The sequence below is a fragment of the Chelonoidis abingdonii genome, chromosome 6, assembly GCF_003597395.2.
Source record: "Chelonoidis abingdonii isolate Lonesome George chromosome 6, CheloAbing_2.0, whole genome shotgun sequence".
Lineage (NCBI taxonomy): Eukaryota > Metazoa > Chordata > Testudines > Testudinidae > Chelonoidis > Chelonoidis abingdonii.
The window spans coordinates 131,076,865-131,092,111 of NC_133774.1; the positions used below are offsets into that span (position 1 = coordinate 131,076,865).

General features: G+C 51.5%; 1 protein-coding gene across 2 annotated transcripts in view; it reads left to right on the forward strand.

Moving 5' to 3' along the window:
* Positions 1–229: 229 nt before the first annotated feature.
* The window catches only part of GAK (cyclin G associated kinase), a 131,910-nt gene continuing 116,892 nt past the window's right edge, over positions 230–15,247 (forward strand). For both annotated transcript variants that reach the window (XM_075067406.1, XM_075067407.1), the window contains exon 1: positions 230–284. In XM_075067406.1, the coding sequence (XP_074923507.1) occupies positions 254–284 (31 nt within the window). In that variant the 5' untranslated portion in view covers positions 230–253. The remainder of the gene's footprint in view (positions 285–15,247) is intronic.

Sequence of the window (15,247 nt, forward strand, 5' to 3'; positions counted from 1 at the left end):
CCCTGTAGGCAGGTGTATTCTGGCAAGTAACAGGAGAAAATTCTATAGTTAAAAAGCCATCTCTTTACAGTAAAAATATCTCCCTGTCTACAAGACAGTGGGATATATCCAGGAGCTAGAAATCAGGTATTTAAGCCAGAGGACTAAGATTGGTGCTTTCAAAACCACATGCTTCTTGCTGGGTAGTGGGAGGTCCTTGAAGTAAAAGGGCATAATTTCTTTTCTTATTTGGTTTGTATGGGTTAGGGAGAAAATGACTGAAGCAGAAGTGTCAACCAAGCAAAGTAAGTACCTTTCCTGATACTGTCAAATCTGTTCCAGGAATAAGGAACCTGTCAGGCCTCCAAAGGGAGTGGTTTTCTTTATGTAGAACCAGGATACTAAGATTAAAAACAGTTAGAACCTGTTCTGTTTGTTCTGGTGACTCATGCTTTTAGTCAGAAGAACAACAAAAATCCAAACCCCAAGGAAGGCTTTGTCTTCCTTCTGAACTGTACTTCTGAAGTGTTTTCGGTTGGGCTTACAGTTCTGTGCTGCCAATATTCATGCTTCTGTTGTAGCAGTAACTTTTTAATTATATGCTGAGAAAGAAATGAGGTGAAATTTAATATTTCACAGCTAGTTAATGCTGAGAACTACCTCTTACTATTTTTACATTTGCATTGTTAAACAAATCAGTATGCTATCTTTTTGAAAACAAATATGGAGGAAGTCTAAACTATACAGCTTCAGTGTATATATAGAGAGAGTAAAGATTTCACTTGTTTGCTAATAATCCCTTGGATAACATTTCACCACGACCTCAGCCCTTGAAGGGGGAATCTTCTATAGTCATTTGGACTGCTCTGGGAATCCCTCAAGTTTCCCATCACATGGTGATGGCTATAGACGTTGATGTGGATGCTGTATCAGAGTTCAGGGCTCTCTGGGGGAAATTCTGGCTACTAATTGTCCGTCCAAAAGGGTAGATTGCAAGTCAGCTCACTTCCGGAGAGCTTGTCAATGAATTGTGATACTGTATCTTGGCTCTGTCATATTTAGCAAATAGGGCTTGCTATTTGCAGTTGTACAGATGTCCAGGAGTTGGCTTTTCTGCCTAAGTCAGATCAATCTTCTAAACTAATAGGAATAACTAATATGACAATAATTATCTACAAAATTGATGTGATCCAAGGGCACGTCAGGGTAACAGGTGGAGTCTGCCAAGTTCTGACCTCCTGCATGGGCAAGCAGAGGGAATGGAGAGGTGCCTGAGGCCATTCTGCCCTCATGTTGGGAGGCAGGCGATGTGGAGCTCCAATGCACATGGGTGGAGAGAAGCCTGCAGTCTTTGCATGCATGAGGTGTTGTGGCAGGGCAGGGCTAAAACCCCTTGACTGCCTTGCTGAAATGCTGGCTAAGCCCTGCTTTCAGGCAGAGAGACCAGGGGCAGAGGTGCAAAGCAGCCAGCAGGGTGCCCAGCTGCAGGCCCTAACAAGGGCTGGCTCACTGCAATAAAATTAGTGAGTCTGCCAGTGGGGACGGCACCAGGATGCCGGCGTGTGGGCTTTGCAAGATGGGCCCTGCAGATGAACCCGATGAGAGACCTGGGCCCTGCGGTTAGCCCCTACCTGGGAGAAGAAGCCCAGGCCGCATTTATGGCTTTGGGCGACGCTCAGGCCAGGGACTACGATATGGTAAAGGCTGCGATACTGGATCGCGTGGGACTCTCAACAGAGAGATATCATCAGCGGTTCCGGGCGGCCTGCTGGATGGAGGGTCTGCGGCCCAGGGCGTTTGCCCAGAAATTGATGGACTGGACCAGCCAGTGTCTGAGGCCTACCACCCAGACGATGGAAGAGGTTATGGACCAGGTGGTCTTAGAACAGTTCCTCTGGGGGTTACCGGACCCATACAGGTATGGGTCCGAAGACATTAGCCGGCCCATGTGGCCGATGCGGTCCGCCTAACGGAGGAATATGTGGAAGCTGAGGGGCCCTGGTGGGTGGTGAAACCCAGCAAGGGAGTAGGACCAGGGAAAAGCCCGCCGGATACTACACCCAAGAGGAGGCCGGACTCAGGGCCCACCCCCCACAGAGAACTGATATGTTGGCAGTGTGGACGCCCAGGCCATATAAGGCAGGACTGCCCACAGATGGAATGTGGGCTGGCTGCCTTTTGTGGGTGGACGTGGGAGCGGAGGAAGGCAGGGAAACACCACCTGATTACGATACCTATGTTGGTGGGGGGGAAGTCCTGGGAACAGGGCCGGCTCCAGGCACCAGCATCCCAAGTAGGTGCTCGGAGCGGCAATCTTCAAGGGGTGGCAGTCACTGTGTTTTTGCCCCAAGCAGCGCGTGAATTGCTGCTGGACGGCAAGAGCAGTCTGTGTGCCCATAGGACAGCACGTGCGTTTCCGTGGCCGTAGCAATTCAGTGGCAGCTGTTATGCTCATCTGTCCGTGAGGGCACAGCTTCTGTCTTCCAGCTGAAGACAGAAGCTGCCTCCAAATTGCCACTGCCGCGGAAATGTGCATGGCGCCCTAAAGGCACACGGACTGCCCCCGCCATCCCGTGGCAATTTGGCGCGCTGCTTGGGGCAGCAAAAACAGTAGAGCCAGCCTAGCCCGGGAGGGGGTGGTAGACTCCACCTCCACCCGCTCACTGATGCAGAAGGGTCTGGTGAGGCCCCACTGGGTGATTCCAGGGGCAAAGGTGGCCCTACCATGCATCCATGTGAACACCTGGGGCTACCCGTTGGCTCGGGTGCCTATGGAGATGCAGGGGCGCTTCCAGTGGCAGCAGGTACGGGTAGAATGGAAATTACCATACCCAGTCCTATTGGGAGGGACTGGGGACCCCTGTAGGGCAAAGCCTGGAGTCAGAGTGGGGAGCCTGAGGCGGGGGCCACAGAGCACCCAAGGGAAGAGGTTAAGGGGATGTCTGAACCCTCAAATGCAAAAGAACCCCTCCCCTGGGAACGGGGGAACAAGTGGGGGCTAATAGGAAAAGCTCTTGGCCTTGTTGTCTAGGAGTTAGAGTGCTGGTTATGTGGCAACAAAGGACCCTTGGGGGAGGGGTGCCAGGAGTGTAGCCCTCGGGGATCTGAGGAAGGCCAGGACCAAGGGGCCAGAGAACAGAGCCCAGAGGTGGGGTACTTAGGCCACAAGCCGTGGGCAGAAGAATGTGGACTCTGTCGGGCTAAGGGGCATGGGGCAGAGGCCTGTCCCTTCCGTGGATGTGGGGGGGAGGGCTGATAACCCTAGAGAGGATCTGCCCGAACCCACAGGGGGGTGTGGGAGCTCCCACTAGGGGGTGGATTTGTCCGGCTGAGGAGGGGCAGGACAGGTGGAGCCTGACAGCTTCTTGAAGGGGGAGATGTGTGGGAGGGCAGGGGTAAAACCCCTTGACTGCCTTGCTAAAATGTTGGCTAAGCCCTGCTTTCAGGCAGAGAGGCCAGGGGCAGAGGTGCAAAGCAGCCAGCAGGGAGCCCAGCTGCAGGCCCTAAGGTGGGCTGGCTCACTCCAATAGATTGAGCTAAGCAGTGACAGCTGGGCTGGAGGCTGGGAGGGCTATAAAAGCCCTGAACCAAACTCAGTCAGGAGGCTAGTCTGGGAAGGGACAGCAGGCTATAGTGCTGTCTCCTCACCACAGGAAGGGAGCCTTAAGGGCCAAGAGACCCTGGAAGGGGTTGGAAAGGGGATAAAGGAGACTGCACAGTGCCACTGTAAAATAAAGCACAAGGGTGAAACACCAGAAGAAGGCATGCGGACTCTTATTTTACCAGCCTAAGCACAGGGCACAGAGGGAGAAGGCAGAAACCTGTGTGGACCCTGTGACAGGTGTATATGCATCATCAGTGGGATCCCCATGAATAAAGACACAAACAAGGACCCAGGTATTCCCACAGTAGTGATGCAGTAACTTTGAACAAATGGTATTGGCCAGAGATAAGAAGTAAACAAGGCAATTGTTGCTTAATGAGCTCTGTCACTGCTGAGCAATGTTAAGCATGCCTGCTTCCTGCTGCTGCTATTTATGCATACAGCTCCAACCCACGCTATCCTAGGCATCGGGCCTTTTCCTCCTACTCATCCATACTGCAGCCTTATTCTACACCTGTCTTCTGCACCATTCCCCCAGCCCCATCCAGCAATGCATTCCCTCAGAGGTAGCACCACACACTCCTGCTATGTGTTGGGCTATGGGACTTTGGTTTCAGGGGGACTGTGGTCATTTGAATGCCTTGCTCAAACCCTCTCTTTACCACGTTTCTTTAGGTGACTGGTGCTAGAGCTACTCAAAAGTATCCCGCTGGCCAAGTTTTCTGTCAGAAAATATTGATTTGCTACAACTGAAAAGGGCTGAGCCAACACATCACTTCCATCAAAACATCTGATGGAAAACCAGCTGGTCAGTCTGCCTTGCTCACTGCCAGAGCTGGCTCCCTGACTGCCATGGAATTTTTAAAAATGTCCCTCCTGCGGAAAATTTCACAAACCTGACTTGGCATTCTAGTTGGGAATCTTTTTTTTTGGGGGGGGGTGGGGGCAGGGAATGTGAACTTTTCTGTGGGATGGTGTCACACTGTCTGGAGCAAGTCAAAAACCTCAAACTGTTGTGTTTTCTATACCAACCCAGTAACAAATGTGAATTCCTAAAGCACTATAACGGTCTTATGACGGAGTCTCAGACAGTCCATTGGGCATTCTCTATCTTGCCACTGAGGCATGCTGGACTTTGTGATAGATGGTTGCTTATGCCACAGATCATATCAATGTTCTACTCCTGAGGGCATTCTGTGCCACAAAATAAAAAATTCTGCAAGCTTTATTTATCAATAAATAAAATGCAGAGGCTTCAGCATGGCAGGGAGGGAGCACAGGTCACTGGTTACACGAAGGTGAGAGATCACCCTGCAGCCCCCTCTGCCCCCAGGACACACACTCAGTGGTGAGGTTGCACCAGACCCTGACACAGCGTAAGGCCTGGACAGGCCTCAGAAAAACCCTGGGGCCCTGCCCCTCTGAGCCAGGAGCACCAGGCGTGGCGCAGACAGGCTTAAACTGTGGAGAGGCTCAGTGTGGGGTAATCCAGGTGTGGAGTGACAAGATTCTGTGTGGGACGATCTGGGTGCAGCCAGCTCAGTGGGTGTGTAAGGGTCTAGGTGTGGGGGGCTCTGGATGCAGAGATGATCTTTGGGTGGGGTAGGATGTTCCAGGTGCAATGAGACTTTGCAGGGGCTTCCAGGTGAAGGTGGTTGGGGCTCAGCAGAGGGGTCTGGGGTGGGGGTTACAGCAGGGGCATCTGGGTGCTGGAGAAGTGGGGCTTGGTGAGGCGGGGATCTGGGTGCAGCTAGTTGGGGGTCAGGAGTGTGGGGGGTTGGATGTGGAGACTCAGGGTGGTGGGGTTCATCATGGCTGGGGTTTGGGTGCAGGGAGCTGAGTGGGGGGTGGCCTGGGTGCAGAGGTGGGGGTCTGGAAGCAGGGAGTCTGGGTGCAGGGGGCTCCAGATGCAGGGGTTGAGGTTCAGTGGGGTGGGGTGGGGTATGGAGGACTAGGGAGGTTCTGGTCATACAGGGTGAGGTTTGGCAGGGGTGTCTGGGTATGGGAGGTTCAGATGCACAGGGATTGGATGGATGAGGGAGCAACTTCCTGTACAGTGACCCTTCTCTCCACTGCTGAGGAGTGATGGAGGCAGGAAGCAGGGGAAGGTGCTGAGCTGGCTGCAGCTGGAGGAGGGTCTGGCATACCTCCAGTCACTCCTTGCAGGGGAGGAGGAAGTCCAGTCCTCTCCTGCCTTCAGCCCAGCCAGGACTAGCAGTTGATCTCAGCTCACGGGAGGAGCCACTGGCTGGGGTGTCCCCAGCCCTGCAGTCATTTACCTCTCGGTCAGCTGCTCCAGTGCCTGAAACAATGTACCTGCGCAGCTAGGGAGTGGAGCATGACTGCTCCTGCACCTTTCCTGTCAGAAAGTCATTTTTCTGTGGGGAAGCAAAGTAATCTGCATGAATTTGCACAGAATTCCCCCAGGAGTAATGTTCAGGTTACTGCCAGTCCCAAAGGCCCAGTCACTTAATCCAGGTCAATTGTATTTCGATCTCAAACCAAAGACAAAGTTTGTAACCAATCCTGTAACACACTAACAGAAATTTTATTAAGAAGAGATATTTACAACGTTAAAGCCAATAAATAATCACACACAAATGAGGTACAGTCTTCAGGTCAAAAGGTAACAGAAGCTCATACAAGAAACAAGCTTTTATGTTCTTTAGGACTAACCCAAGCCAAGCAGCTGGGGGATCTCCTTCTTGTGTTTAGAAATCTTTGCTTTTCAGAGTCCAGACCGCATAAAGATACCAATTTCACCTTAACAGGCATTTTTATTCCTTTCCTCCAGCATTCCAACTGTGATGGGATGAGGGATTGGGCACCGACCCTCTTCAGGGGTGCAGGCAAAGCGATCAAAGTCTTTTGTCCACAACGGCTTGTCTGATGTCCATAGACCTTCATTTGTTGGGAAGCTGGTAACAGTTTTTGTGGTAAACTAGTATTTCACCTTTGGTAATGCTTCTCCCCTGACTGTGTGGGATTGAGTCTTACCAAATACTTGTATAGTGACAGAGCAAACATTTAACCATTACCTTATAACATGGGACTCAGACATAGTAAGTAGGATTCATACATGCAGCATCCTATTAGCATTCCATAAAGTCTAACACATTCTAATACCTCTAATATCTAGTTAAACGATACTAACATACACTTAAGCGACTGGTTTCCACCTATGCCTTTGTCATTGTTCACTAAGGCCGTGGCATGAGCTGGCACTGTGTCTGCCAGCGTCAAAGATACAAATTCTGGTTCTCTACAACTCTGAATGCGTTCCTTCCCCCGCTTCGGTACTGAGGTCACTGAGTCCCCTCCCACACACCGTGTGAATGCCCGATAAGTGCACCCCCCCAAGTGGCTGCACCCACAGATAAGGGGGTTCTGCATACACAACCCTAGGTGACAAGTATCAGAGGGGTAGCCGTGTTAGTCTGGATCTGTAAAAAGCAAGAGTGTCCTGTGGCACCTTCTGACTAACAGATGTATTGGAGCATGAGCTTTCATGGGTGAATACCCAGGGCCGGTGCTTCCACTAGGCTCTCCTAGAGTGGCAGGATTTGTGGGGTGGTATTTTGCTGCCCTTGGCGGAAATTTGCCTGCAGGGGGTCCTTCCGCTCTGGGTCTTTGGTGGAAATTCGGCGGCAGGTCCTTCACTCACTCCGGGACGCGCCACAAAAGTGCCCCGAAGATGCGGAGTGGAAGAACCCCCGCCGCCGAATGCTCAGAGGAGGAGTGCTGCCGCCTAGGGTAGCAAAAACCGTGGCACCGCTCCTGTGACTACCCACTTCATCAGACACATGCTCCAATACTTCTCTTAGTCTATAAGGTGCCACAGGACTCTTTGGTGCTAACCCAAGGTGAGGGGTCTCCTCCTATCCTTCAGGTGAGTTGATCTCCTCAGGACTGGGTCACCCACAAGCCCCCATGTGATGTGCATGTGCCTCTCCCCACCGTGGATTTCCCAGCCCCCATCCTCACTGTGGGTTTGCCTCCAAGTTCCCAATGTGTGTGCAACCCATGCACACGTTTATCTGGGTGTGAGTACCCCAACCCCTGAGTGTGCACATCCCCCCACACCCTGTGTCTCCTCCTGCACAGTGCACATCCCACCCGCACCATGGGTCTCCCCCCGCACTGTGCACATCCTCCCACACCATGGGTCTCCCTGCCCCCCCTCGCACTATGCACATCCTCCCACACCATGGGTCTCCCCCCCTGCACTGTGCACATCCTCCCACACCATGGGTCTCCCCCCCTGCACTGTGCACATCCTCCCACACCATGGGTCTCCACCCCTGCACTGTGCACATCCCCCCAGCCCCACGGGTCTCCCCCTCGCACTGTGCACATCCTCCCACACCATGGGTCTCCCCCCCTGCACTGTGCACATCCTCCCACACCATGGGTCTCCCCGCCCCCCCCGCACTATGCACATCCTCCCACACCATGGGTCTCCCCCCCTGCACTGTGCACATCCTCCCACACCATGGGTCTCCCCGCCCCCCCTCGCACTATGCACATCCTCCCACACCATGGGTCTCTCCCCGCACTGTGCACGTTCCCCCCACCCCACGGCTCTCCCCCCCGCTGTGCACATCCCCCCGGGCCCATGAGGGGATAGCCCGGGAGCGGGTGCCGGGACTCAGCGGCAGGTACCGAGGCCAGGCTCCCGACGAGTGCGGTGGCCCCGCAGACCGAGCAGAGCTCGCCCCCTGCCTCCGTCCCCCGCCCCCCCTTATATAACCACCCCCCTCGCGAGAACATTCCGGTGAGCGGGGGCGGGGAGGGACGGGGCGGCTCAGCGCGGGGGGGGGCTCAAGGGTAGCCCACCGGGCGGCACAATCGCGCGCTGCGGATGAGGGTCATATCCATCGACAACTTTGCCGAAGCGCCCGGCGGGGTAACTGTGGCCGGCGAGCAGGTCCCGGTGTGTGTAAGTTTCGTGTGTAGCCCGGGCGGCCCGCGGGACCAGTCGCTGCACATCGGCCTGGGACCTCCTGGCGGGGCCCGGCTCCCTGGCGCCGCCAGCACCGACCATCACGACTTCTGGGGCAACGGTGGAGCTTGGGGCATAACGCTGCGATCAAGCGGCAATCGCCGAAGTTGAGGGGCTAGGGGCGCCGGGCCGCCCGCCCACAGCCGCCGCCGCCGCCTCCCTGGCCGCGCCTGTGCGCTGGGCATGCTGCAGCCGCGGGAAGGGCCGCCCGTCCCGCCGGGCAGGAGCCTGGCTGAGGTCGGGGGCAGGCTGGGCAGGCTGGCGGGATCCCGCTCCTTTCTGGGTGGCACGCGGAGCGAGGCCGCCGCGAGGAGGCTGGGGGGGCCTGCTTTCCTTTGGGCCCACGTCTGGAGGCTGCCGATCGGGGCTGGGTCGGCCTCCGCTGCACCTCCGACGGGGCCCTCCGCGTGTGCCGCGGCGGCGAATCCCTCCCCCCCGCCCTGCTCTCCCCAAACCACGTCCGGTGGGGCGTGCAATCCCCCCCCCGCCCTTGCTCTCCCCCCGTTCCGCGCCCCCCACCGTCTGTGCCGGCCGCGTGGGCGTCTTGCATCCCATCCCCCCCCAGCGCGCCTGCTCCCCCTGCTCCCGTCCCGGCCGCTGCACATCCATCCCCCCCGCCCCTGCTCTCGCCGGTTCCCCCGTGTTGCGGCGCTGCATCTCCCCTCCCCCCGCCCCTCTCACTTACACCGTCCCCGTGTGCCGGGCGCTGCACTCTCCCCACCCCTCCTCCTCCCCGTGCCGCGTGCACACTCCCCCGCCTCTCTCCGGTCCCCGTTGCGTGCGCTGCACACTCTCCCCCCCCCCCGCCCTTGCTCTCCGTCCCGGCGTGTGCCGTGGCGCTGCACTCCTCCCCCCCCCCGCCCTCCGCTCTCCCGCCCCGTGCTGCGCGCTGCACATCCCCCCCCCCCCCGCCCCGCTGCTCCGGCCGTGTGCCGGCGCTGCACATCCCTCCCCCCCCCCGCCCCTGCTCTCCGCGGTCCCGTGTGCCGGGCGCTGCACATCCTCCCCACCCCGCCCGCCCCTGCTCTCCCGGTCCGCGTTGCCGGGCCTGCACATCCTCCCCCCCGCCCCTGCTCTCCTCGGTCCCCCCGGTGCCCCGCTCTGCCAGCCCCGCCCCGCCTGCTTCTCGCTCGGTACCCGTGTGCGCGCTGCCACACCCCTTCCCTCCCCTCCCGCCTGTTCGTCCGGTCCCGTGTGCGCGGCGCTGCCCACTCCCCCCCGCCCCTGCCTCCACGGTCCCGGTGTCCAGGGCTCGCAAGCACCCTCTCTCCCCCCGCCCTGCTCTCCAGGTCCCCGATTGTGCCGGCGCTGCCTCCCTCCCCCCGCCTCCTCGGTCCCCCGTTCCCGGCGATACCTCCCCCGCTTCGGCCCAGTGCGGTCTGCCCTACCTCCCCCCCGCCCCTGCTCTCCGGTCCCCGTGTGCCGGGCGCGCAACTCTCCCCCCGCACCCTGCTCTCCGTCCTCGTGTGCCGGGCGCTGCAGCAGCCCTCTCCCCCTCCGCCCTGCTCCCGGTCCCCGTTGCCGGGCCGCTGCACAGCCCTTCTCCCGCCCCCCGCCCTCTGCTCTCTCCACGGTCCCCGTGTGCCTACGGGCGACACTGCCCACCCCGACTCTTCTCTCCGCCCGCCGCGCAACTACACCCCTCGCCCCCCTGCCCCTACGGCCCTCCGTCGCGGCCGTGGCGCTGCAAGCCCTCTCCCCCCCCCCCCCCCGCCCTTGCATACTCCCGGTCCGGCCGTCCGTTTCGGCTAGTTAAGTCTATGGAAGCAAGTGCGAATAATGGAGCCTTTCTGTACGAGCACATTGCTAGAACTGCGGCTGAACCCTCACAAAGTTACCCGTAGGAATCGGTGATAGAGCTGGTTTGCCTGCACAAATTAGCTCTTGTCTCGGTCTCCTGCTCGGCTTCCCCCGGTCCCTTCTTGCTTTCCACAGAATTGGAGCTCCCCCGTTCCAATTTTGTCTTGGCATGCTGTTGTATACTTCCTCTTTGTCTTCCTTCACACTTAGCCAAGAGGCAGGGGATTCTACTCCTATAGAAGACTGTGACGAGATGTGCACGATGTGTGAAATCGTGTTATCTTCTTTTCTGATCTGAAGCCGGGTGTGCGGCCATTAACTGATTGCTTGTGGTGTGCAAATATACGGTCACAAGATCTGGCTTTACTTCATATGGTGACTAAAATTATTAAATGATTTCTCTGACGTTTATTTCTATAAAAGTGTTCTCTGTGGTAAAATGGATTTAGGCCTGCACAGTTGGATGAGAAGGATGTTAGGATCTTGAAGAGACGGATCTCTTAGGAGAATATATTAAGAAGGTCACAATATGAAACGTTGGACGCTGACCATGGAGAAATGATGATGAGTTTTGCACCAAAAGCACAAAAATTTGCTGCTTGATATTATATCTGCATTTGGTGATCTTAACTTCCTTTTCACAGTAGCGTATCTCTAAAATATTATTAAATGCTAGTGGCATATCAGGCGAATGAAAGTAATTTCATACTAAACATCTCTAACAAAAAATTGCACCAAGACTATAAGTTTCGTAACTGTTCTAATCACCTTTTATTACTTTTTAAGCTGTTGCATGGCAGAAAAAAGTAACTAAGTAACTCTTTAAACATTCAAGCCAGGATTTATGATTTGGTTCTAAGAGTAACTTGTCTAACAGTGCACCTGTATGGACCGTGTTGTGACCATTATTGTGCAGATTTCATTGGAGTCAGTGGAATATTGATGTGTGTAATATTGAGGCTAATGTAATAAAAAAAAATAAATAAAAAAAAAAAAAAAAAATTATATAAAACAAGTACATGTAGCATTTATCTAGATGTCTCCATATATTGTGGTTGTGGAGGAAGTTAAGCGATATCTCAGATGAAATTCTGAAGTCTATAAAATTGGAATGTAGAACATCATGACTATTAACTCATATTGTTTAATTCTGTTGGAAGAACGACAGAAATAATGCTAAATCTGTCTTTATTCATAGTATTACTTTAAATCTGCTTGTTGGTTTTATGCAGGTACTGCTGCTGAAGTGGTATGCCTGCTAGTGCCCAGAGCCCATGTGAGGCAAGACCTTTTCACAGTGGAAAGAAAGTTCCTAAATTATAGATTTGCGACTGGTGATAAGTCTATGATCTTGTCTAGTAGAAAGTTTGCAACTGTTCATGGAGGCTTTTAGTTGTGGTTGCAAGTGTTATATATAGAATACTTCTGTCTTATTAGGCTGAAAGTTGTCTTCCTCCACCACCTTAGTTACTCATGCGCAAATAGTTAGTCAAGCATTAGATCCTTTCCAGGTGTAACACATTAGTGGAATTAGAGATTGGCTGACTTCATTGGCGCTCCCCGATCCGATGCTAACTATTTATGGCAATATCATACATAGTTTGGTTACGATAGTCTAACTTTGTGTATGGTAGTTGATGACATGCATCTGATAACTGGCTAAAATGTAAGCTCCATTTTCATCCTTTCATACTTTGCTACTTCTTGTCAAACGGTGTGTTCATGATTATTTTGTCAGAGCTGCAACATAATATAGTATCCATGTTAGCTGCGGTATGTGATAATTCCTATTGGCGTAATAAACCATCAGTGTTGCACAGAACAATACAGGAAACTTACAGAAAAAAAAAAGACACTTGCAAGCAGAACATAAGAAATGGCCCACTACAGGGTCAAACAACAAACGTCCCATCCTAGCTCCAGTATCCTGTCTTCCAACATGGCCAATGCCAGGTGCTTCTGGAGGGATGAATCACAAGATACAACTCATCCATCTCCTGATGCCCATTTCCCAGCTTCTGACAAACAGAGGCTAGGGAGACACCTATCTTGCCTCCATGCATATGTATCCTCACATGAATTATTCTGTTATTTGTGAACCTCTGTTCTAGTTTCGTGGCCTTCACAACATCTACTGGCAAAAGAGTTCCAACGTAGTTTGACTGCTGCATGTGGTGAAGAAATATTCTTCTGTTGATTGTAAACCTGACTGCCTAAGTAATTTCTGTGGTACTTCCGAGTTCTTGTTCTGTTTTAGAACTAGAAACAACAACTCCTTGGTCTAAACTTTCTCCTCAGTTCACCAGTCATGATTGTAACACCATATCATATTCCCCTTAGCCGTCTCTTATTCAAGCTGAAAAGTCCCATTTACCAATCTCTCCTCATACGAAGGCTGTTTTTTCATGCCCTAATCATTTTTGTTGCCCTTTTCGTGAACTTTTCAATTCCAATAATATCTTGATCTTTGAGAGAGGTGACCACATTGCACACAATATCAATAATGTGAAGTGACCTGATTTATATGAGGCACCAAATACTGATATTTTCTCTCTTTTATGTACCTTCTTTCCTAGCTTCCCACACCATTCTGGTCACTTTTTGCTGGCCAACTGCACATTGAGTGGATATATTCAAGAACTCTCCACACATGGATCAGATCTGTCTTTGCAAGTCGGTAAAAATTATTAGACCCATCATTGTAAGTATTAGTTTTTAAGGCTAAGACTTGCTTAAGTGGCTCAATAAGAGGGTCTGTCTTCGAAGTTACTTTTAAATTCCCAAAATATTTTCGGAAACTCTTATTGGCTTCTTTAGACTCGTTCCAAGAGCAAATTGGCTGCCAAAATAATCCAGACAGGACATTTGCCCTTTCTTTGCAGAGATGCCCACAGATTTTGCCTGCTTAAGTTTGTTGGAATAACCTCTTGTAAATGCTTTTGATGATTGTAAGCGTTTTCCTCCTCCTGCCGTTTACCCCTTAACATCAGGAATTTTTTCGTCCTTTTTGAACTTCCCTGTTTCATGCCTAAAATCAGGATGATCTCTACTTGAGATTTGTGTTCTAAGAGGCCTCCTGGTAAGAACAAACATACTGTGATCAATTAGCTTTCTATTCAGTATACTTGACAAATAAGTTCCCTGACCTCTTTTTAACCCAAGATACTTATCTTGTTATATTTCCTGTAAGACTCCTAACATCTAAGTGCCCCTGCCTCCCATTTGATTTAAGTCACCATCTAACTCCTTTCAGTGGCAGTCTAGAATAGAGTATTTTTGTGTAGTTTTATGTTTCCTCTATGATTGCCATTTTAAGTAGGAATTCGAGAGCACTGGCGTACCCTGTTAGAAAGGGCTGAGAACCCTTGACATGATTGGCCAGTATATTTCAATGCCATTTGACCACTCAGCTGACTTAAATGAGATGTGGCGGTTTGCATGATTTTGAGCTCAATAATACTGGACTTCAGGCTTGTGTTGTGTGGTATCTTGTAGCCATTCCTTACTTCTCACTCGATCCTGAAGTGAATCCACTCAATTGACATTGTTCTACCACGAGCAGTACAAGTTTTCAAGGTTCATTTGAAAAAACTGACATTAAACCTCATATGTTTCCTTGTTGTTCATCTAACTTTATTATGGACCAGACTTTCCAATTTGTGTTAGGGCTATACAATGCAGAACAAAAAACAACCAAAAAAGCCTAGTACTCGCCTCCAATATATCACTATACTGTCTAATTATAAAGGCGCAGACAACAGATTGATACAGACGCATGGGGCCCAGAAAACTGTTTCTGGAAGAAGTCTGTACATTTTTTTCTACAGCACAGCTCTGCTGATCAGTTCCTTCGTCAGAGTACTCAATCACTAAATCTGTTCAAAGCAGGGAACATCATTATAAACCATCTTACTGATTGTTCATAGAATTTGTCTTCCACGAACAATGGTCCTGCAACATCTTGAGGTAGAGAATTACGAAAATCTATAATGCTACCCACACTAATCGATACTTGGACTGATGATGTAATCTCCTGAGGTGCTCTCTTCCAGCCCCTGAGATACCTCATGTTCTGTTGTTTCAGGTACCTATGTTCTACTGAGCCATCGCAACTGTCCTGTGATCTTTTGTGGTTATGCAGCAGACTATGCTTCCAGGGAGTCCCACAATGATGTCTGATGGGGGCTTGGTTAGTGAGATTGCAGAGCTAATACCACCAATACATGCACATGCGAGTTTATGGGTGGCCTTCCTTTCTATATTTTGAAATGCTTTTTTCCCTCTGTTCCTTGTGGAACAAACAACTACTATAATCAGTTAAAGGGAACTATTAAGGTAGCCCAGGGCAAAAAGTAATACTACATCAGATGCAAATATTTTCATAAAATCCCACAAGACAACTTGAAAATTAGATATTTTCCTAATATTGACAGGAAATAGGTGGTTGATTGAAATGTGGTGGCTGATTATGTTAATTTGCAGTAGGGCGAGAAGTCTCAAGGAGGTCAGGTACATTTGCTAGCCACTGTTGTGCCGAACATACAGTAATGCAGTTCTGCAAACTTAATATTAGAATTCAAAAAACAAAAGCAACTAATGATGTTTAGTGTTCCTTTAACTTCGATCCTAAAGGAATGGATGCATAGTGTGAAGTATAGTAAATCCTCTTCTTGAACTGTATCAGTAAGTAATATTTGTGTGAAAGCTGGCTGACTTGCCTCCGTGTCAGAAAAACAATCACAATCTCAGCTGTTCATAAAATATTTCAAGTCTTTGTGTGACCAAAGATAAAAAATTGGAAGTATATATATATACTATATAAACACTAGCAACAGAGGTAAATACATCTTAATTGAGCACGT